This window comes from Equus przewalskii, chromosome 1 (assembly GCF_037783145.1).
Source record: "Equus przewalskii isolate Varuska chromosome 1, EquPr2, whole genome shotgun sequence".
Lineage (NCBI taxonomy): Eukaryota > Metazoa > Chordata > Mammalia > Perissodactyla > Equidae > Equus > Equus przewalskii.
In genome coordinates this window covers 30353548-30377651 of record NC_091831.1, presented here as the reverse complement: position 1 = coordinate 30377651, position 24104 = coordinate 30353548, and the positions used below count along the sequence as shown (strand labels likewise).

At 39.8% G+C, this 24104-nt stretch overlaps 1 protein-coding gene across 3 annotated transcripts in view; it reads right to left on the bottom strand.

Moving 5' to 3' along the window:
• The window catches only part of HPSE2 (heparanase 2 (inactive)), a 607678-nt gene extending 599771 nt beyond the window's left edge, over positions 1-7907 (bottom strand). For 2 of the 3 annotated variants that reach the window (XR_011522679.1, XM_070559521.1), the window contains exons 1-2: positions 7455-7904; positions 4268-4425 (exon numbers count right to left, since the gene is read on the bottom strand). Coding sequence is in view for 2 of the 3 variants with exons in the window: in XM_070559521.1 (XP_070415622.1) it covers positions 4268-4425; positions 7455-7744 (448 nt within the window). In the remaining variant the exon portion in view is untranslated. Of the gene's footprint in view, positions 1-4267; positions 4426-7454 lie in introns of all 3 variants that reach the window. The other variant, XM_070559517.1, reaches the window with a different exon arrangement.
• Positions 7908-24104: the final 16197 nt, after the last annotated feature.

Below are 24104 nucleotides of genomic sequence, written 5' to 3'. Positions count from 1 at the left end.
TATAACTGAACAAGTACTATTACTTGTTCTACTACAAGTACTATTACTATTTGCCATACACAATGCTAGAAATTGAGCATATACAATAATTAGCTATGGTCCCTTCCTATAAAGAATTTGCATTCTAGATGGAAAGGTAAAACAAACAAACATATACATGAAAAGGTAAAGAGCAAAACAACGCAGAAGGGGCCAAAAGAACAGCTTATTGAGTAAAAGCTAAAACAGTCCAGAGAAAGAAGAGATCACTATGGAACGACCTGTTCAAGAAAGGCTTTGTGAAAATAAGGGGCATTTGCAATGGGCCTTCAGGAATTGGGTGGGGGAGGGAGTGAGATTTGCACAGAGCCAAGAGAAAGACATTCAAAGCAGAGGTATACTGGCTGAACAAAAGTATGGGGTTGAGAAAATTAAGGTGCTTTAAGGAGACAGTGAAAATCAAGTAGGGCTGTTATAAAAGGTATATGGAAATGTAGGGTACAAAAGGAAAGCCAGGATTGAGAAGGGAAAGGCTTTGAATGCCAAGTCCAGGTGTTTGAACATTTTCTGTAAGCAATCCAAAAATCATCAAGGTTTTTAAGCAAAAGAGTGACAGGATAAATTATGACATTTTAGAAATATTAAGCTGGCTTTTGATGCACATAATAAATAGTGTACATCTTGATTAAAGATATGGTTATGGCAGTAAACAGACAGGCATACAAAAAAGTCCACTGATATACAACCAAAAGGGGCAGACTGGAGCAAAATAAACTTAAGAACAAAAGATTAACCTGAGATTTCTTTGTTAGGAGAAAGAAAAGCATAATATCACATAGAAGAGAGGAAGTTAGGTAAAGGGTAAGATTCCAAGATATGAAGAATAATCCTATTTTTATTTCCTCCATCATCACCATGTTTGTATGATATTCAAGTTGCCTAAGCATAGAGTGGAATAAGTAACTGTATTAAAGGAGTAACCAGAGAAGCTCCAAAGTGATACGTAACAGTGGCTTTAGAAAGTTAGAGAAAGCACAGTTGCACTAAAGTGCTTAAAAAGTATTTAAAAAAATAGTCAATTATACCTCAGTAAAAAAAAGTATTTGGAAAGTAGAAGCCACATGACTTGTTAATTGCACTATCAATTCAGGGGAAAGCACCCACAATAAAAAATCACATCAAGGTAGCAATATGAAAGAATTAACCAGAAAAGTATATTTTACCCAAGCTGGAACAAGAGTTCATTTTAATGTTAGTATATAACAAAACTAAAAATTAGTCTCTTCTCTCATTACCACACACGCAAAAGAAAGCCACCCTATGATCTCCACCTCCATTCCTTAAAGGCAATTCTCCTTGCGTTCTCTTTATCCTCTCAAAAAATTCCCTAAATCTATCTCCTTTCTTCTGTATAAACTTCTGTCTCACTGAATCTTATTCACTCCTTAATCCCACTTTAAAATATTAAATATATATGTTATAAATTTTCTTACTTTTATTAAATTGCCTTTAATAAAAGAATCCTTAGCCTTCATATAGTGATTTGCGATTGACAAAATATTTTACACATATTACCTCTTAGAACCCTCACAGCAATGCACAGCAGCTATTATCATCCATATGTTACAGAGAAGCAGCAAGCCAGGGCCACACATTCATAGGTGATAGCGCCAGGCCTGCAATGCACGCTTTCTAAGCCCAAATTCCCTATTCTCTTCATCATTCAGTTTCATAATGTGCCAGTAAGTGTATCTCATTACTCAAAATGTATGTTATTATTCTGTATTATGTTTAAGTCAATAAATCTTTTTTTTAACAAGATGCTTATGGCCAAGTGCCTACGACAGGTCCATTTACTGAGAAGATCTAATTATTTTAAGATACTCATGATGATGACAGTTATCACTGGATGGAAAGTGACAACTGAAGTATAATGTTTGCAAAATTGCTAAGACTATACCAGAAACATTTTTTCCTTGAATTCTGCAATGCAACAACAAAAACAATATGGGTAATTTAAGAATATGCAAGCATCAAAGGGCAGAAATAGGGCATTCCTACTCTCTTTAACTCTGCTAAGGCCTCAAATACTGATATAGTTCAGAGCATCTTATTACCAGGGAGACATAAATCAAAAGGAGTTCAGCTAGGAGCAATAAAACAGATTAGTGTCTGGAAAGACTGACTTTAAAGAAAGTTTTAAAAGAATTAAATCCAGGTAGTCTAGATAAAAAACAGCTATGAGGAAACCTACTTTTGAAGCTGACACTCACACCAAAGACAGAAATTATTTTGAAGGTAGATGTCTAAAAAATGCAAACAGGGATAAGCACAAATACTCGGAGATTGTTTATAAAGGGAAAATTCAGGATAAATTTGCCAGCACAAATCTATGGGACACAAGAACTCTCTCCCACAGGAGTGGTGAAAACTACATTCCTAGAGATATTTAATACCAGGTTGGACAAAATAAGAAAAGGATTCCATATGGAATGATCCTGTACTGGCCTCTGAAGTGGTGGGAGGATTGAAGATGGCCTCTTAGATCTTTTCCATTTCTGATTGTTTTTAATTCTATGAAGTTTTACGGGCACAGCCTTCTGCCAATTTCCTTTCTCCTCATGATGCCCACTTTCTCCTTTTACAAAGGGAAACTAATTGTATCCTTCATTTTAAGCAGATCTCATGTTCTCAATGAATCAGTAATATAATCCTAGGTACAAGTTTGAGAGAAAAAAGTCAATTCCTATAACTTATAATGGTCTCTTTTTCCCCCAGTGGTAACTAGGGCTCTTACAAGTTTTTCCACAAACTAAAAAGGAAGTAGTTCAAATGGATTCGAAGAAGAGCTGTTTCATCAAGAAAACCATTAATATTCTCCCTTCTTGTGTCTGATCACAGAGCTGACAGGGACCCTGGGAGCTATAAGGCCCTGGGTCAAATTACCATCAGAGCTGCTGTTCAGGATTATCTTTTACCTTTCAACATTTTATGCTGAGTGACAGCAAACTATACTTCAATCCATGTTTTTATGGCAATGACATTTACCTTTGAAAAGATGTAGCCTTAAACACCTACATACTTTACAAATGTTATAAAAGTGTAAGTCCTAATCAGGCTTCAAACTCAAGAAGCCTCAGCCTTGCTCTCTTTCTCCATTCTAGTATTTTAAAAAATGTTTCTCAGACACCCTTGAAATAGATCCCAATACCTCTCCTGAATTCCCATCCAGTGAAAGCCCCAGAAAATACAACAGCATTTCCTCGTTTTGCTGATTTATAAGGACAAGATGTAACAAAATCCAGGGAGCTCTGAGAACCTGTCCCTGAGCCCTTTAAAAATAAAACTGTAGCTCACTTATGAGAAAGAACAGCAGGGTAGAGACAGTCCTGCAAGAATGGACACCAATGCCTCTTCTACCCAATCTGAACAGCCTCAGTGGCTGAGCACACACCCATTCCCATTTTGCCTATTCGAAATAAAGTATGTCCCGCCGCCCACATAGAAAGTTCATAGATATTAACACCAAATCCTCTAAACAAATTTTTAATACCATTTTCATTTTTTCTCTAGTTAAAATGAGACTGTTCAAACCTAAAAAGATAGGCCTCTCACATTGGAATAGGATTTGGAGTTTCCAAAGCCCTTCCAATACTTAACTCATCTGATCCTAGCAAGAAAGAAGGCTGGCATTCACCATCCTACTTTAAAACAGAAAAAAAAATCGACTCTGAGATTAGGTAATCTGAAGGAGAACTCACTGTGGAGCTTTTCAAACCTTCCCCACAAGAGACCAATCTAAAACGGTTATTCGAGAAAACTTTAGAGAGGGTTTCAAAAAGGCTGAATCCTTCCATATCCTCAGCTCAGGAAAGCAAGAAGTAAGAAAAACAAAAAGGCACTTTTTTCTAGAATTTTAGGAATGAAACGTGACCCTGACCTTTTAGTAGCCTATGAACCTGAGTGAATTTTCTCAAGAAACCCATTGCGTCGTCTCCCCACAGGACTGCCTGCCAGAAATTTTGGTTACCAGTTCGCGGCCTCGGAGACACAGCCGCCCAGCAAAAGGCCGGCAGCCAGGACAAGGACAACCTGGTGAGCCCCCTTTGCGTAATCACGTCAGGAGTCCCACACTCCCGTGTCACCTCGCCAGCAGCTACCAGCTTTTCAGGGGAACTTCAACCAGTCTCTCCTCTAAATCTCCCCCCACCACTATACAGACAACGAGTACTCGCCCCCACTCCCCAAACTTCCCCTACCCCGCAGGAATGGAAAGCAGGTTTCTCACCATCCTCATAGTTTTTCAGATAGTAATCCGGGCCGGGACCCCCGCGGCTTTTCGCCGGGTTCCTCAGGTTCTGAAACTGCAGAAAGTCGGTCCTCTTGCCCCCGAATCGCAGAAAGGCGGGCGAAAGTCCCCGGGCCAGGGTCACCAGACGCTTGGAGCTGCAGGGGTAGATAAAGAGAGAGGAAAGGATCCAGGAGGAAGGCGAGAGGGCGCGGGGCACCGAGCAAGGCCCTCTTCCTCTGAGAGCACCTAGCCGGGGACAGGGGGCTCTGTGTCCGCCCCAGCCCGGCGCCCGCGCGGACTCCTGGCCGTTCCACGGCGTCTCGCGTGCGCCCGGCGCCCCAGCCCGCCCTGCCCTCAGCCACCTGGCTCCCCGGGGCTACGCCTTCTGCGCCCAGCCGGCAGCGGCCCCCTCCCTCAGACACCCCCACGCTGCATGCCAAAGGTACTTATTTGCAAAGGGTTAGTGTGTTTGTTAACAGACTGTGCGTGTGGCGTGAGGAGGACACTTCTGCTGAGAACACGAGGCTAAGGCGCAGTTGCCCGGCTTCCGCTACCGCCGGGAAAGCGCTCCTGGCGGAGACGCGCAGCGCGCGGACCCGGCGCTCAGACTTCTGCCTAGACTTCCAGACTGAAAGCCGGGATCTACGTCCTCCGCCCCAGGGCGCTGCAACCACTGCGGAGAAGGCGAAACCTGCCTTCTTTCTCTCAGACCAGGCACGTGAGATCAAGCTGATTCCGACTTTTTTCTTTTAATGCCTAAGTTGATTTTCCTTTTCCACTGCCTTATAACAACCGCATCCATCTCCCAAATCCCTGGGCAAGAGAGATTGCCGGAGTTAATCCTTGCCTTTCAGAGAACACTCCCCACCCCCGCCTTGCACAGTAAAAGCAATGTCTCTTTGCCCCCTGAAATAATTCAGCCTGATCTCAGGAAAGGTAACATCCTCGTCTCCACCCTCCAAGTTGGGCTCCATCTTTTTTCCTTCTCACTTAGGGCCGTTTGGAAGAGCCAGAGAACGTGAATTTTGCCAAAATGTGGAACCTGTGCCTCGGAGGAGACTCGAGAAGCACCAGAAAAATAGCATTTACATCTATTTAGGTTCAGGATTTCCATAAATAGGTTTTTGAAAAGCCAAACGCTGAAACTTCAGGAAAGGGTAGAGAAGGAGCATTGCAGATGCTCTTAATGCTACAGGGATCAGCTGTTGAGTTCTGGATCTGAAAGTTATTTTTAACGCTTTGCTGGTTCAGGTCTGAAAATCCAAATCCAAATGGAGAAACTAAAGAGTATCATAAATGAGGTGGATACAGAGGGGGGATAAACCCGGAGACTCCGCTTTCGGAGAGTTTCTGACAAGAGTCGTGGCCGTCCCGAGAAGTTCGGTGGCCAGAAGGGTCGTTTGGCCAAGGACTCCAGGACTCCGAGTTCCAGGGCGGGCACAGTCGGGGCGTCGCGTGGGTCGGCGGCAGGCAGAGGCGATGTCCGCAAGAGTCCGGCCCCGCGGAAACGGCATTTCCAACAACTGTGCATCCGGAAGCCTGCACAGCCAATGCGAATGCGCCCCGCCACGGCTTCTTCCCCGAAAAGCCGCCTTCCAGAATCTTTTCTGCGGCAAACATTTAACGCGAACAGGATAGTTTAAAAAAAGAAAGAAAGAAAAAAACCTGAAGGAGTCCGCGCAGCTGGAGAAGTGCAATGCAAGTGGGGCGAATATTTCGGGAAACCCCTGACGCCCCCCACACTCGGACGTGCTCGGAGACGCGCTCTGCTGCAAGTCAGAACTTCCGAGGAGGAAGCCGGGCTCCGCGGAGCTGTTCCCGCCCTCCCAGCAGAGGCACCGGCACGGCACAAACCGAAATGGCCTCGGCGGCGGCAGCGGCAACCACTCAGTCCTCCCGCAACGCTGGCTCCACGTGGAAGGAGCGCTCCACGTGGAAGGAGCGCTCCACAAAGCGCCAGTCGCTACCTGCCGCATCCGCTGACCCCGCCGAAGCCGAGAAGACCGGGAGACTGAGGAGCTGGCGCACACAAGAAACAAAACTCGAATTTCCCAAGGAGTGAAAGATACTCACGAAAGACGCGCTGCCGGACTCTGCCTCAGGGCAGAAAAGGGGGACTGAGAGCCCTCAAAGCTCTTGGAGGGAGCCCACAGCTGAGGCTCCAACTTGGAGGGAATTTTTAAAAACTCAACACTTGGATTCGACATTGCAGGCAATTTATTTATTTCTTTTTTTACACTGCAACTCTGTCCTTAACGGGAAGGGATCATGGTTGCCTAACTGCTGAACAGTAACAACCCAGGGAGAGGGTGAGCCCAGTTAGATTCCAAGCCCTAGAGTAAGGGAGAGTCGGTGATCACAAACCTCCGGGTTTGCTAATCCGCCGGTGCCGGGTTCAGACTTCTGAAACATCCCCGAAGTATTTCTAGGACCCTTTACGCTCTCCTTATATACACTGTGACCGAAGCGAGGATTTTTTTTTTCTTTAAAGAAAAACTAAACTATGCAGTTACCGCAGGAGATTTTGAGGAGGAGGGACTGGGGGCGATTCGATCTATAAAAAGCGTCTTACAAAGTCCTGAAGTCTGGAGACGACAGCGGAGGATATAAAATAAAAATTTAAAAATCTGATCCAACTTGCCCACTGTTCAAGCCCCCTGCTTAAATTCGTTTTCCGTCTGGGAGTGGAAGAGAACTGACGAAGCGATCTTTCCGTGGAAAATTCCACTTTCGTGCGATCCCCGCTTAAACACTCACAGACACACACAGACACGCACTCACTCTCTCTCACACACACACACATTCCTCTCGGGTCTTTGTTGCTCAAGATCTTTTCTTCGCTTTTGTAACTGCCCTGAACCTCTTGTTTCTTTTTCAGAAGGAGACGGGGAGGCTAATTGTGGATATATGTAAGCACAACATTTTTTCAGTCATAACTGATAAGTTTCTGAAATGCATTCTGCATTGCAAACATGTGCATCTTAATAGAAAACATTGCTTTACTCAATCACCAGTTACAGCCTCACAGCAAATATTCCAGGAGGAGGAAAACCTCCTTTCTTCTCTTTGAGAGATCCGCTTGGCTTATTTTCTTCTTCTTCTTCCCCTTTTGGAATGGGGAGTTGGAAGGGGTGGGGGTTGTTACTTAAAAGAAAAAAATGATCCATCGAAGCCCCTGCCTTACCTTAAGAAATCGAGCCAGCCATCATGAATGATGGACGGATCCAGCTGCAGAGAGAGGAAGTTCTCATTGACTGTCCTGACTGGGTTCTTGGTGCTCACATCAAGTAGAATCAGGGTCTTTTCCTTCAAACCTGGAACTCTGTCTACAGGCAAGGGTCTCCTGTCTCCAGCTTGGGAGGAAAGGGAGAGATGGAGCAACAGAGCCAAGAAGAGAGCCACCGGGGTTAGGCACGCGGGGGGGCGGGAGTTGCTGGAGGGCATGGCTTCAGGGAAGGCACAGAGCACCCTCATTAAATCCCTCTGATTCAAACCTCTTCCTACAGGATCTCGCTGGTGACTAATTGTCCTTATCTAAAGTGTGTGTCTGTCTGCCTTTTTCCCCCTTTTTCCCCTTCCTTTTTTCCCCCCTCTCTCACTCTGTCTCCTTCTCTCTTTTTTTTTTTTTTCCTTCTTCAGTGTTTTGGTGCTGGTGGAGCGAACTCACGCCCCTAGCCAGCCTTCTCAGCGACTCGTGCCAAGAGTACTCGTTCACCAGCACCGCCCCTTTAAGAGATTTCGACTGCAGACATTTTTTAACTTTTTAAAGGTAAGGGGGTGGGGGGAGAGGCGGGAAGTAGGAGGAAGGGGTGGCGTTGTACCCTCCTGATTTAACCCTCTAGGGTCAGAAAGCAGAGACAGAGAGAGAAACAGAACTGTTGTAACGTTCTGGGTACGGTGCAGAACGTCTTGTTTTACTTTCCTCCCTGCGAGGCTCTGGGAAGGGCGGTTCTAGCTCGGACCCACACACAACAGCCCCACGCCAGCCGCGGGCGCGCTGGGGTAAAGAGTCCGCACCCGCATCGCGCCCGTTTGTCCTGACGGCGTCAGGCATATCGTCCGCTCTGGGCCTTCCTTTGGGGTTGAAGCAGCAAGAGCAAGGGTGGTTAAGTTGCAGAGGGGTCCTTCGGCAGCAACTGTGATACCAGCTAAAGCACAGAGCGCAGAGAGAGACTCCATGGACACAAGTCTGGACCTCTGTGACGCGCTGGGCACCCACACGGAAGCATCCTCTGACCTCGATAGGGCAAAAGGTGGCCAAGAAGGAATACACGGAGTGACCAGGGCAAAGGGCTTATCTGCTCGTAGGGACAAAAGAGCTCAGACTAGTCGTGGCTCCATTCTGCCTGCAGCCGAGGCGAAAGTGTCTTGGGGGCTCCAATATATGCTGACTTAGGCCAAGTCAAAGCAACCTGGTCTGTATTTGGAGAGTCTGAGTGGCGCTGCGCCCCTCTGAGCCACTGCGTGGCCACTCCACGGCACAAGTAGAGCCGTCCCTCCAGCCTCTCCTAGAGGTCAACCCTGGGCTTGCCCCTCCTGCGGGGAAGTACGCCCTAATGTTGCCTGAGAGGAACAGACTGACACAGTTGGGTTTTCATACTAGGCCTGGGGTCACAGCCAGAGTCCGCCCGCACATAGCTCCTGGATGCATGAAACAGCTGGGAGCCAGGGGGTGCACCACCCGCGCCAGCTCATGGAGCCCTGACCCACAGCATCTCTCGGACTGAGCTCCGGGGTCCCAAAGTGAAGCGCCGGAAAGAGGCCCGGCACACTTTGCTGCACTCACACCGTTGGGCCCCCCTTTCGTCTTCTTTCTGGAACAAAACGGACCTTTTACTTGGCAGATGAGAACTACTTTATGCAGTGTGGGTACACATGAGCATCCCAGGGCCTCCTGATATCAAACAGACAAAACTCTAAAATGCAGAGCAAAGGTTTTCCCCAAGGGTGGACGTGCAAAGGGCAGTCTCAGAGCCCGACAAATGCAGAAATAGTAACATGTCTCCCATTCCCTCCCACCTCTTCCCTCTAGATAGGATTAAGGAATCTGAAAAGGGCTGGAGTAGATGACCCTCAACTGTTGTTCCTTGAGGTGCTTTTACCAAACTAAGCAATCAGGAAATCCACAGTTTAGGGTGGGTTAGACTGGGAAGTGCCATGAAGACCTTCCAGAAGTAGGACTGCATAAAATGAGGCCAAAAGAGAAAAAAAATTCAAGGCATATCATTTAAAGATGATTTTAAAAACCAAGACGTTACATACTGAAGTATTAGATGTGGGCTTCAGCCCTAAGGCCTGCTTCCTTCAGTTCCTGAAAATTTCTCGCACACCTAGATCCACTAGAATATATGTGTGTTTGTGTGTGACTGGGGTACGGTAGAAGTTCCAGTAGAAACTGTAATTTTAAAATGTGCACTGAGCACCTCCTAGAGATGCTGACAGCCTGGTGAGCAAAGATTTTTTATTTATCTTTGTATCTCCAGACCCAAACCCTCAGTAGGCACTCAATAAATGTCTGTGAAATAAATTAATGTTAAGTCAAATCATGCTCAATGCACTAAAATCATATTGCTCTCAAGAAGAATGTGAAAAAAATAAATACTTTTGTCACAGTAAACTTTGTGTTAGGTTTCTGTTCAGTAATTTGTTTTTCCAGTTATTAGCATTTTCCTGGTCATCTCCTTCAGGAAATTCTTATCCTTCAAATTCAGAAGCCATTAGTTTATTCTGTATTCAGAATTAAAACCAATTATATGTTTTTAACAAGGAGACAGATTTTCCAAGGGCCTAAACACCCCCTGGCTTAAAAGTGAATATACTTTCAGAAGCCACATTAATTGGGGCCAGTGGAAGACCACTTAAATAAAGAAAACATCCATCTACTAGATGTCCATAATGAATGTACCTTTCAAAAGTATCTACTCTTGTAAGTAAAGACGAACTTGAGTAGAATGAGAATTTGTCTAATTATAAATTTTATCTATAATTTTTGCTTACTGACCCAAATGTTCCGTAATTGTTTGGTAGCCTAGTTACTTTAACTAATATTTAATGTTTTCATCGGGACCTGTATGTAGCATAAAAGTCAAACCAACAAAACAAAGTGCTTTTTTCTTATGTCCTGATGAAAACCATCTCTCTGGCCATTGAAATTCTATAGTCATGTCCAGCCTCAGGACATGGGGCAAAGAAGGCAATTCGATAACATTTAAGGAGTTCCATATAGCCCTGGTTGACTCCACGATGACCTGATTATCTGGTCTGTTGGTCTATTTGGGGCATAGACATCCACAAGGCTACTCTTTCCAAATGCCCCTGCCTCCCATATCATGGTTTTTGGTCTTGCCTCCCATCTTACCCTAAATTATAGGCTGTAAGTAGCTCATTATTAATATGTATTTTAGATTGACGTTTCTCTCCTATTTTTGTGCTGGGTAACAACAATTTGCAACTCTGTTCTGTCTTAGATTGTAATTTCCTAGGAGACAAGAACTGGGCCCCTGTATAAAATATGAATTATTGGGAATTAGACGCATTGAAGTCTCCTTGGAAATGCTCTGCCTGATGTTAGTGAATGTCCTTATAGATAAATTCCTTGGTTATCTAGGAGTCTAGGTTCCCAGACCTGTAAGAAATCTTGAAGATTAACTGGTTCAGTGATTTCTAGACTTTGGGATTTCAAAATAAATATTACTTAGTGGGGAAAAGCTGACAAAGATTTGCCAACTTTTTATTTTGTCTAGTAAGGACCTTAAAAAAATCTATTGACTACTTATCACTATTACTTCCCCCCAAAAAAGAACATTTTAACAGCCAAAAAAAGCTGAAAAGATATGTCAAAATAAAGAGCATTTAAACTGAATAAATTTAGCTTCATGAAAAATCAGTATTATCATTTTTATCATTTTATCTCAGACAAGTGGAAATATGCCAGTGGCCAAAATACGTATTAGGACTGGTGACTGGGACTACTGATATATCCTGTGTTTATGGCCAAATTCTGCTTTGTAGTATACAGTGTTGCTGCAAGATGTGCATGCTTTTTAGTATAGTCATCTTGACTACAGTAATTTCCTTCCACCTTTCCTATGCTTTTTTCTCACCTTTAGCCTGTCGCAAACTCATTGACTCTATATGCCACCTCCCTCTCCTTCTATTAAACATTCAAAGCCATAGTTATTTCCATGACCATTTTCCCCTTCTGAGAAAACTATACATAAATGTCTAATAGCAAGAAAAAGATTCCTTCCAACATAACTGCGACTTGAAAGCATGAAGCTATAGCAGCCAGTCCACTGTCTCATCGCTGCCTGTGTACTTGCCCATGATGACTACTATCCATTGAGATCTTATGGTCCAGGCATGGTGCTCAGGGCTGTATATATGTTCTCTTATTAATCTTTTCAAATAACTCTGAAAGGTAGATATAATTTATTATTATAGCTAATCTACATATGAGAAAATTGAGACTCAGAGATGTTAAGCAACTTTCTCACAGTACACAGCTAATAAGTGGCAGCATGGGATTGAAACCCAGGGCCACCTGATTCCAAAGCCATGTTGGTGTTCTTAACCACCATACTCTAAGTGGCTAAATTACTGCGCACCCTCTAACAATTTGTCAATGTAGAGTAGGAAAAACCTTGGACTGCGAGTTGGAAGACCTGAGTTTAAAATCTGACTTTGCCAGATCCTAGCTTTAAGACCCTGGGTAAACTTTTCAACTGGTCTAAGCCTCAGTGGCCTACGCTAAAATTAATATAATATCCTAGAGTAAGGATCTAATAAAGTTCTGTATGAAGAAAGTGTTTTGTAAACTCTAAAACGTCTAACTGTGCTATCTGTTTCTTGTTTATTCTTATTCCCTCTCTCCCACACTTGCCACATATACATACCCTTAATTGATGACTTGGTCAAGAATTAAGTTAATATAAATAACTTAGTGATAAACTTGAAAAAAATGTCAACTCTAATAGGATGTCAATAATAAATGCAAAAATAAAACAAGTATATACCACATATTTTAACCATGCAGACTCTTCTGCCTGTAATTAGCATCTGAAAAAAGGAAGAAAAGTTAAGTAGGTTTTACATGCCTCCCTCAATTTTCCACTAGGAAAGGGGGGTCAGGAGTAGGCAAAGGACAATGCTGGGGAATAACAAAGTGTGCTGTTTTATCATCAAAGACTGTGTCTCTGTCCTGCTTGGAGGAGCAAGGGATGGCAAGATTTTTGCCATATGGAAAGTTGAAGGGGAAAGGAATTTATAACTCTCTGATTGTTCAATCTCATTACATAAGAAAACTCTAGCTGGACAGTTTTTGTTCTCATTGTTGCCATCAAGCAGTAAACTTATGTGGGGAAGATCATAACCACAATAAATGTAGTTGACTCTAATGAGTTCAGTTTGAAATCCCTTAGCATGTTTGGGGGTAGGGATGACAGTTACTTGAGGAACTACTAAAGGTAGAAAACCAAGTAACTAAAAAAGAGATTAAAATTATTCACGTCTTAGTCACACCCACTGAAGAGTGGTTTTACCAGCCCTAGCCCATTTTGCCTTTTGTACATTCAGGGAAGTCCTGAAAAGCACCATTTTATACTGGAAATTGCACAGGCTTTGGAGTCCAATAGACTTGGATTAAAACCCAATTCACAATTTAACTCACGTGACCTTTGTTGAACAAGTCATTTATTCTTGCTGAGCTCCAACTGCCCCATCTGTAAAATAGGCATAAGTATGCTTCCCTCCACATGTGTTGTGGGAATTAAATGTAGTAATGTCTTTAGTTCCTGGCACATAGTTGCTAATCTACTATCATTTTCATTAGTTGGGTTTCATTGTGGAAATAAATGTAATTTGCATAGATAAGGTAGGAAGAAATTATACACCTGAAATCTAAGGTCTTGAAATAGTATAATAATAACTACATGTATACTATTCCATTTTATGCTCATAGCATAGAGAAGACAAGCTTTATCCTTGTAATTCAGGTAAGGAAATCCAGAGTCAAAAGTTCAAAATTCTGTTTCTTGAAGAACCTGAGACGAAAGCCTGCTCTACTGACTGATAACTAGACTATGGTTTTGGTATGTTTGTTATTGAAAATACCTGAGAACTTTTATATATAATGTCCCAGGAGAAAAATTCAGATTTCCTTTCACATGTTCTATAACTTCATTAACTACATATATTTGTATAAGTTGTTCATACATACCACTTTCCTAGACAATTCTAAGTATTAATTAATGCTAAAGATAATTTCTAAGAAAGTGAAATATCTAAATCATATATATTTATCTCAATATTCTACTATTTTAATCTTGATATTTAAAAATTGGACTTGTAAGAAAACATTTGCCTGGAACATAATTGTGTTTGCTGACCCCAAAAAAGTAACTAGCGGTGACTGTATTTTCTTTTGTTACCCAGGCTAACAGTGCACTTTGACCTTTTTAAATACTCTAATATGCTTATTTCATAATAAGGACAGTTAAACAAATATTGACAATACAAAGCATACCACAGGTTCAATCCACTCCTCAATAATTAAAATCAATTAACAGACTCTACTGGTACATACTTAATTGAATATTTTACTTCACCTGAATTAACATCTAGATCCCTAATTCTTTTTGTCCCCACATAGCAGATCCAAGTCCTTCCTTAGTTCAGTGCCACTTATGCTAAATCTTACCAGCCTTAACTCTTACCAAAACTTTCCAATTCTTCTAGTCTTTTTGGTTACCTAGAGACATTGATGTGCTGTTACTTTAAGAAAGTATGTTTCATTTTCATCAGACACTTACATTTTAAATTTTTCTTTTGATTTTCTGAAGCCTGGCCATCACAAATAAAATAGATTTCCTGTGTTTAAATACTTAAAAATGTTCTTCCTTTTCAGGAAGACATGAAAATAATTTGAGAGTCTAGGTTAGTGATTCTCAACCCCGGCTACACATTAAATTCACCTGAGAAGATTTTTAAACATAATCATGCCCAGGCCAACCCCCAGATATTCTGATAATTGATTTGGAGTGTGGCCTGGGCATATTCTGGATCCCCTGCTATTAATTCTCTTTGGTTTCTAGTTTCAGAGAGCAAATTTAGATGACGAGGAATACCATGTTATTTGAATCTATTTGATTCCTAGGTTTCAGGTAATGAAGAGCAGGAGTTCAAATACTAAGGGATATCTCAAAAAAAATATCGTAATCTATTCTGTTCCTAAGTTTAGACAATGGAAGTTCAGATAGTGAGGGACTATGCTTAAAGGGGGAAAATACTATACATCCGATTTGCTTTAATGGATTCTCAACTGATTATTCTTTCATTCAAGAAATGTTTTCACTTTACACCATCTGACTGGCAAAATTTGAATAACGGATAACACTAACTGTGGATGTGGGAAGATATAAACCTTCTTGGATGCTGATGGGAGTGTAAACTGGTTGGGCCATTCTGGAAAGTCATTTGGCAATATTTATTGAAATTACGTATGCGTATTCCTCTAAGACTCGGCAATCCCACTATGGACATAAACCCCCAAGAAACTCATCAAAGGCTCATAAAAGGACTTGAATGAGGACGGTCTGTAAAGCCTTGATTTTAATACTAAGGAAACGGAGGCACCTAGATGTCCATCACAAGGGAAATGGACAGGTGAAATAAAGAGGGTGGCAGTTAGAAGAAATGAATTAAATGTACATATGACAACTTGGATGGCCTTCAAATATGACGATATGTGAGAAACAAAAAAAAAACCAGAATGAGATCTATAGTCTAATAACATTAGTGCAAAACAATATACTTTATAAGGATACAAAGATATCAAAGGACATACATCAAACACATTAGAATTGATACCTATAAGGCAATTGTTGAAAGGGGAAAAAAAGAAAACAAAAGGCTTTGCATGAACCAATGTTCAAAAACATTCTCCTGCATTCAAGGCAAAAGTTTACCAATTTTCTTGGGAATGAAAGAGAGAAATACTTACTGAGTGCTGACTAAGGGCTAGGTAGCATGTCTGCTCCCCCTTCTCGGGATCCAAAGAATATCCTTGCCCTTGGAAACCTCACAGTCTAGCTGGAAAAATGAACAGGTTAACAAATACAAATCCATTTGAAGAGTACTATAATAGAGTTTGGTGAAAAGTGCTGTGGAGCACTGTAAGGGATTATGACAATATTAATTTGTATATATTACTTGATACATATGTAATTCTCCATCACAGTGATGACTGAAATACTTCATAATTTAATGAGTTGGGTTTTTGGGTTTTTTTCTTTTTTTTTTTTTAATGTGTCTCCAGTTTTGCCTAGTTTCTACTTTGGGGGGACAAGCTAAGGGTTGGTTGCTGTAGAAATGTTGGAGTGCCATCTGCTGGTGGAAATATTTTAAATCCCCCATCTATCACAATGTTTTCAAAAACAAAAATATCACATATATCATAGGATATTTGGGCATGAAGGAATCTCAGAAATCATTTATTCAAGGCCCATGGTTTTAAAGAGGAGTAAATATCTCCTTACAAGACTGCATCTCGTTTAAGGAAAGCATATGCGCACACACTCACACACACTATACACACCCCTTCCATCACCACTATAAGCATCACAGAACTCTATAAAGACTCACCAAGCTAAACTATCTAAATTTTCATAGATGGATAAATACATAAACTCCTTTAGAGGGTTCCATAAGACATGTTTAACATTTATATAAAACCCATTTCCTAGGAAAACAATCTGAGGAAGGCAGCTTATTGCACTGCCAAGTGAATGAACTTTGAGGTCAGACTTAAGTTCACCCCATCTTTACTATTTACTAAGAAGGCTTAAAGAACTTGTTTAACTTCTCTGAATCTTAATTTTTTATATGCAAAATAAGAACAGTAATCTAATTTACAGGATCACTGTGATAATTTGTGTGGGTAGATGTAAAAATAAAAAATGCCTAGCAATGGTAGAAAAAAATTTAATGGCTAAACTAAACCTCTAATACTAATTTAAATATGCTTCCTAATCCATCCTCAGTGAAGTTAAAAACTGTAAATAGATCTTCCTCTCATTTATCTTTGATATTTATATTTAATATAAATAATTTGCCAGCTCTAAGATATTTCATATAATTAATTCCCATAAAAAATGTAAATAGAAGGCAAAATGTGTTTTCATAGTTAATTGCATATCTGGTCAGATCATACTTCTGCTCCACAGGTCCAGCAGTATCAGCATAACCTGGGAGCTGGTTAGAAATGCAGAATTTCAGGCTCTACTCCAGACCTACAAAATTAGAATCTACATTTTAACAAGCTCCCCAAGTGATTAAAATTCAGATTTAAAGTCTGAGAAGCATTACTTTAGGGGACAGCAAGTAGAACCTGAGCTCTATTACTGTAGAAGAGGTTTCAAGAACTAGCTCTGCTCTGCAACTCTTGGCTAAATTTATCTAAGTTTTAGCAATTAAGTATTGAAACTTCTTCAGCTCTTTAAAATTTTAGTGAAACTCATCTTTGCATTCCACACAGCACTTAACATACAGCCCATAGAAGGAAGGGAAAAAGAAAATGTGATACTACTATGTCATTAATAAAATGATGCTCCAAATCCAAAGAAGACAGAAATTGACTAGGTAAACACCACAAGGAATACAGAAATATAGAAGCTTTGTTACTGATAATGAATAAGCAATTGTAAAATATGGAATAGATCAGTCAGAAACATCATGAAAATTAATGCCCACAGATGTATCTATGGGTCTTTGTGAAAGTAACAATAGATAAACGAGCAATCTCAAACATAGCAACAGCCAGCAGGTCCATGAGGAACAACCCCCAGTTGCTGGGAAGTCTGAAAGTCTACATAGTGAAAAAGCATGATCTTCATGAAGACAAAATCAGGAATGATCCACTTGAGCTTTAATCAGATTACCTAAAAACATGTAATGTGCTACTCGTACTCTGTGAAGACAAAAACAGTTATCAAATATTTATTTTAGTACCAATTGTATGCAAGGCATGATGGAATCAAAATAAAGTCACACTACTAAAGAGAAAGAGTAAGCACACAATACTGTGCTGGCAGGTGAAAACTGTTGCCAGAGGAAGCATCAACATGAAAATAAAGCTGATGTCACTAAGCCTTTCCTTCATCATCTCAGGTATGAAATCCATTTACCCACCCATGCAGACAAAGAATAATACTTAAAATAACCAGCTTTCTTAAGCACTTATTAAGTACCAGATAGTATGCAAAGCATTTTAATGCATTACTCATCTAATCTTTATAATAACTCTAAGAGACAGGTTCTCATAGCCTCATTTTAAAGAAGAAAAAAATTGACACTTGGAGAGATTAGGTAACTTGCTGGAAGTCAACAGCTAGTAAGAAGTGGTCTGGGGATTCAGATCTAGGTCTGTCATTCCAGAGGCTAAGCTCTTAATCACTCAGGTCTTCTGAACCAGTCTATGTAACATATAAGTAGGCTCACATATTTAGAGATAATAAACATTTCAATCAATGTAACATGTCTTTTAACATTTTTATCAGCTTTTCCTCCTCAATCTAAATGGCATTCTCTTCTGTACAACAGAGGATATATTTTGCGCAAAACAAATTTTATTTCCTTTTTCAGCAATATTGATAATTTGATTTTCTCCATAGATTTTGAATTTGATATACAACATTTTCTAGTGTATAAAGACTAAGTCTATACCCATGATTGTGTTCACTTTTACTGAGAATACTATGGTTAGAGAGCAAGACATAGAGAATTTGGCTCCTGAAGCCATCTCAGAAATCCCCTAACTCGTGTGTGCCCATTCTTGTTTATGTTCATTTTCTCTCTCTCTCTCTCTCTAAGACAGACTCCATATAAAAAGCAGCAGGCATATTTGAAAACAGCAACAGAAAACTGGGAAGATTTTGTATAATTCAATTTGTGGGTGGGTTCAAGGATCCATGGGAAGTCTGAAGGGCCTGAAGCACTCTGGGCCCTGTGAACTCACAAAACCAACCAGCCAAAACTCCCTTCCACAAATAAAACCCCATAATGAGGAGAAACATCTGGGAAAAGAATCCATATTGTACAGTACATACAGTACTGAGGCAAAGAAAACAAAAAGCTGAGATAAAATTGGAGGAGGGAAACAAAACCAGGGTAGCTCAGAAAGCAATAGGCCATACTTTTTAATGCTACACACACACACACGAGCTCTAGAACTGTAAAGCTAGAAAAGCTCTCCTAATCCAACTCTCCTTCCTAAAAGTTTAGGAAAACTAATTTTCCACAAAAATGAGCAATGAAAAAGACTCACAATCAACTTTATGCAAAAATATAATAAGAAATAAGAGAGTAGAAGTTGAATAATCTCTCTATAAATAAAAAAAATCATGCCAGAAAAGACATGTCCATGAAAACTATGAAAATTATAACCAAATATTTCAAAACATGGTAAAGGAAATTAAGAAAATGATAAAAGATGTGAAAGAAAAGCAAAAATCACAATTAGAAAAACCCTGAAATAGGGTGACAAAACCCTGAAAAGAATTAAAAATAAAAGAAAAATATCATTTCAGAAATGAAGACTAAAAGAACTGAAAGAGTGAATAACATAAAAAATACTGCCTTAAAAGAAACAGATAAAAAAGAGAAAAAGAGATAAAAAGAAGGAAAAAAAGGAAAAGATAAAGAAAATAGGTAAAAAAAAGATCCAGCAAATATATAATAGGAGTTCCTGAGGAAGAAAACCAAAGCAGTTGAACAGAATATGAAAAATTATAATTCAATAAAACTTTCCTGAAAAAAATACATATTTAAAGGACACATTGCATCACAGAATGACCAATGACATATCCTAGTAAAACATTGGGTGAAAAAGAAAAGAAAATATCCTTTGGCTCAATAAAGCTGAGGGGAAAAAAAGAAACTATCCTTTGACCAACTTACTTATAAGGGACAGGAAATCAGATTTATCATCAATTTCAACAGCCACACTTTATACTGGGAGACAACCAAATAGCATATTAAGCTATTCAAGGATAGAAAATATAAGCCGAGAATTTTATATCAAGCCAAACTGACTTTCTAGTAGGCCACAGAAAAACTGTTGGGGACACATATGAACTCAAGGAATATTGCTTTCATGAAAGCTTCCAGAGAAAGCCATCACAGAATAAACTTTAGACAACCCAAATGACTGTAGAGAGATCTATGTAAGAACTGGTGGTGAATATTAAATATTTACTCATAGAACTCAGACTAAATGATAGTTATAATGGAGAGAATACAGTAGGCAGTGGCTATATGCTGTAAATGTAGATCCAGTAAAACTAACAAAAAATGGGAAAGGATAACAAAAGTAGAATAAGCTTACTGATAAACTGGGAGTAAAAGGATATATGACTTCAAATCAGATGCTGGGGGAGAAGGAATGGAAAGGGAAGAAGTGTTATAGCTAATTTTAATACTGCTCACATAGAAAGCCAACAGACAAAAATCAAAGTATAAGTAGACTTAGATATTATATGGAGATATGAACTTTTAAAACATAGCTTGTTTTACTGATTTGACTTAGAACCATGTAAATACTTTACTTTATAGAACACTTTTTTTTCAAAGCAGCCCTTAAAAATTGAAAATAAAATGAAACAAAGCAACCTAAATGTATATCTGGTGGAGGTATAACTACACACTGAAGAACTATTTCAAGTGACTTTAAACCATACTAGTTTATACGTCCTAATAGTCATAATTGTTAGTGGTAGTGTTGATGTTTGTTATTCTTAGACTGTTACATGTGTAATGTGGAATAAAGGAAATTAACTTTTATGTAATATCCTATTTTATTCTATCATATTCAGCATTCATGAGAACCAGAGTTCTCAGCATAGAAGAAAGGAAAGCAAATTAGAGTAACACACAATATTAAAAAACAAATAAACAGGGGCCAGCCCAGTGGCATAGTGGTTAAGTTCAGTGCATTCTGCCTTGGTGGCCCAGGTTTGCAGGTTCATATCCCAAGCACAGACCTATGCCACTCATGAAGCCAAGCTGTGGCAGCAACCCACATACAAAATGGAGGAAGAATGGCACAGATGTTAGCTCAGGGCCACTCTTCCTCAAGCAAAAACAGGAAGATTGGCAACAGGTGTTATCTCAGGGCCAATCTTCCTCACCAAAAAAAAAATACAAAACAGATACACAAAAAGATGAGGTTAAGTAAACCTATAGTATTGAATTTGAATTGGAAGTATTACTGAGAATTCAGGATATTTTATCTTTTAAAACAATCAGATTTCCTAGTTCCATCCACTGAAATAACCTAGAAAAAATGACCAACCCAGCAGCAATGAACATCTTTAATGCACAGATTTCCCTACCAAGAGGAATCACAGGTCTTTGGGAAAATAACACTGCAAAAAGAAAGATAATCAGATATGGTGTGCCTCCTGGTGGAAGAACACAGCATTACCTATGAAAAAGTCTTGAGGATAAAAAAAAAAAGAATCTCCAAACTCAACTACCAATTTACAGGAAAATACAGAGGGAAGAGGAATACTTTAAACATCAAAGAGATGCAAGCAGGAAAATCTAGACTTAGGAAAATTCTACAGGACAAATTACCTAGTTTCTTCCACAAAAACTGCAAGGCAGGGGCACTTTAGATTAAGACAGACTTTAAAAATATATCAACCAATCACATGATTCAAGTAAAACGAAAAAAAATTCAGAGTGAGGCAATTGGAAATTTGGTTATTTGATATTAAGAACTTACTATTAATTCTTTAATGTGATGTGGTTATGTGACATAACTCTACAGTTATTATGTTTTTTAAAAAGCCCCTATCTTTTAGAGATACATAATGGAATATTTATGAAAATGTCCTCAAGCTCTGGACCTGTGTTGGGAAGCCCTAGAAGAGCATCTGCTTACAAGTGAGATTAAATAATAACTGTAATATGGCAGTATTAGGGGTAAGCAGTTAGAGTTTAAATCATCTGATCACCCGTAGCTAATTTTAAAAGAGGGATTAAGGGATTAAAATTCCCCTGAACTCTGACCTTCACTGCTCAACTCCCATGCCCCCATATACACACCCCAACTTCCCTTCATTCCTCCCATATACTCTTCCCATTGTGAAAGTTCCCGTTAAGCAAAAACAAGGACATCAAAGATGGAACCAAACTCAGGCTGTCATGTAGCTATGTTTAAAAAAAAAGAAAAAGTCCTCAGATTTAATGATGTATCTTGAAGTATTTATAAGTGAAATTACGTATTGGGATTTGCTTTAAAATACTCTAATAAAAAGGAGAGGGAAGAGCACTGAAAAACTTCTCAAAATGTTGTCATTATTGAATCTAGGTAATAGATACATGGGGGTTCATTATATAATTCTACTTTCGGAGTCTTTTAGAAACTCTCCATAATAAAAAAGTTTTTTTAAGTAAAAAGCATATATATATATATAGCCTGAGAATTTTTCTTCTCCTTCTGCCTTTGGCCCAAATGCAATCACTGTAAAGCAAGTTAAGGGTAAATCCTTAACAAATTATAAGCAATCTAAGAAAATAGGGTTCTAAATCTGGGCACTAAAATCTGGGAGAATCAGGTCCAAGATATAAAGCCGCCCCTACAAGTATGGGATTAGTTCCCAAGAGAAACAAAGGATACAAGTCTTCTCTCTTAGAGTTACTTGATACAGATCTTTAGGCAGGGCACATAAAATAGGCAGATGGATGGATAGATGGATGGATGGAGTGATCGATAAACGATCCAGTAACTGATAGACCCTCTAGAAAAATGACTACTACACAGGGAAGAAGTGGCCTTTAACCACGGTGGGAACAAAAAGGAATCCATGATGCTCTGGCCAATGAGGATATGTGCACTCTCACTGATGCCAGGGACGTGACTTCTAAGATCCAATCTGAATCAAACCCTTTTTATAGAAGATTAAGGCAAACAGATCATTAACCAATCTAGGGTCACAAAACTTCTCTGGTACCATTTGTATAAATAGAGAATAGCAAAATGCTTGTTAACAGTGTGAGGCAAGTAGTCCAAGGAGACAGGAATAGAAACTAAGGACTAAGCTTGGAGCTCCTGAGCTGTAATCTATCAATCAATGGACACAGAAATAGAAAAGGGGCTTTGAGCTCCTGCATCAGAACTGCCTTGGCAAGAGATCACATCTCTGGGGGAAGCTGGATGTTTTCAGAGCTTCCCATTCTGTCTGAGATCACTTCTTAGAAGGCTAAAAGCAGATAATGATGTTCTCTAACAAGGATGGCACTACAGCTGTCTGAAAAGCCATTCTTTCTCAATTTCCACAGAGCACACTATAGCAAGTCTTCATGTAGTATAAAGTCAAACCACACAACACTCAGCTTGGAAATGCAATTCACCAACAGCAGATGTAGAGATCTCACTTACATGGATATAGCTTTTTAAACTAGAACAAAATTCTGCAAGGATGCTCTTTTCCAGTCAACTTCTCGTGAAAAAGTAAACATTTATTATCAGAACTGCAAGGGACCTAAGAAATAATTTAATTCAGTCCTTCATTTTACACATGTGGAAACTGAGGCTCTTCCAGAAACCAAAGAGGAAAAATCATATTAGCAAGTTAGTCATTGAGTTAGATCCAGTTCCTCCAAAACCCAGTATTATGGCTCTTAGAGAATTGGAGTACATTTGCATTCAGTTTCTAATTTTTCCTATCAAGATGAAGACAAGCTGAGGTGAAACCTTTAAAGTTTATCTTAGTGTTTGCAGTTAACTCCTTTTGTTATCATTTCCTCTCAGCGCATCCCCGTTCTCTCTGTAGGTAGTCACGTAGATGGCATGAGCCAGGGGAACTTTGTTGACCCTTACAACTTAGTATCCTAAGGGTAGGGTTACCATATAATTTATCTTTCAACCTGACACTTCTGAGAGCTAAGGGAATACTATTAATAAGTACATAAGGACCAAGGTATAAACTAGACTCTCCTGGACAAGCTAGAACATATTATGGCCAACCTACTTAAGTAACATCTGCTTCAGTTGTCTGGACCAAAAAGGAATCCAGAGACAGCCCACTCCCTTCCTTCCTTTTTTATTAATCCTGACCTATCTTGCTAAATCCCCTCTACTCCTTCTCCTCCCCACCCTCACCCTCCACCCCCTGTTCGCAGGGTCCATCCCAGGGATATGTAAAGCTCATTCACTTTGAATCCTCTCTTTTTCCAGCTGTAGCATTCTCACTGGGTCTTCTCCATTCCCTCTTCCCCAACAAGATGAATGTACTGTTGCCCCTAGGACAGCCATCATCCCAGGTACCAGCTCAGACCAGGCTCCCTCAGGGCAGAATATCTAGGACATGGGACTGTAAGAAAACTCTTCTATTGGGAGCTTCTATATTCTTAGATATTTCTATATTCTTCCCTTAAATTCTATAAGGGAAGAGATTGTTATAGGCGGGTGTGTATGTGTATGCGTGTGATGTGAAGTCCTAGTAATGTTAATGACTGATTAAAAGTACGTGGTATCATGAACATAGATATGGAAAAAAACAGCAAAATAAAGATACTAAAAGTTTTATTTTATTAGTAATCTTTAGTAATGATAGCTTATATGCCCCAAATAACAGTATCTTATTCATTCTTATTACCACAAGTAGTACTTTGCCTACAGTTAGTGCCTAATATTTGTTGAAAAATGAATAAAATTGATTTTCGAACTATTTTATCACATATATATAATATTACTAGTTAGAACAATAATCATAACTCCATCTACCAACACCTAGAATGAGCTAAACACTATGCTCAGTCCTTCATATACATT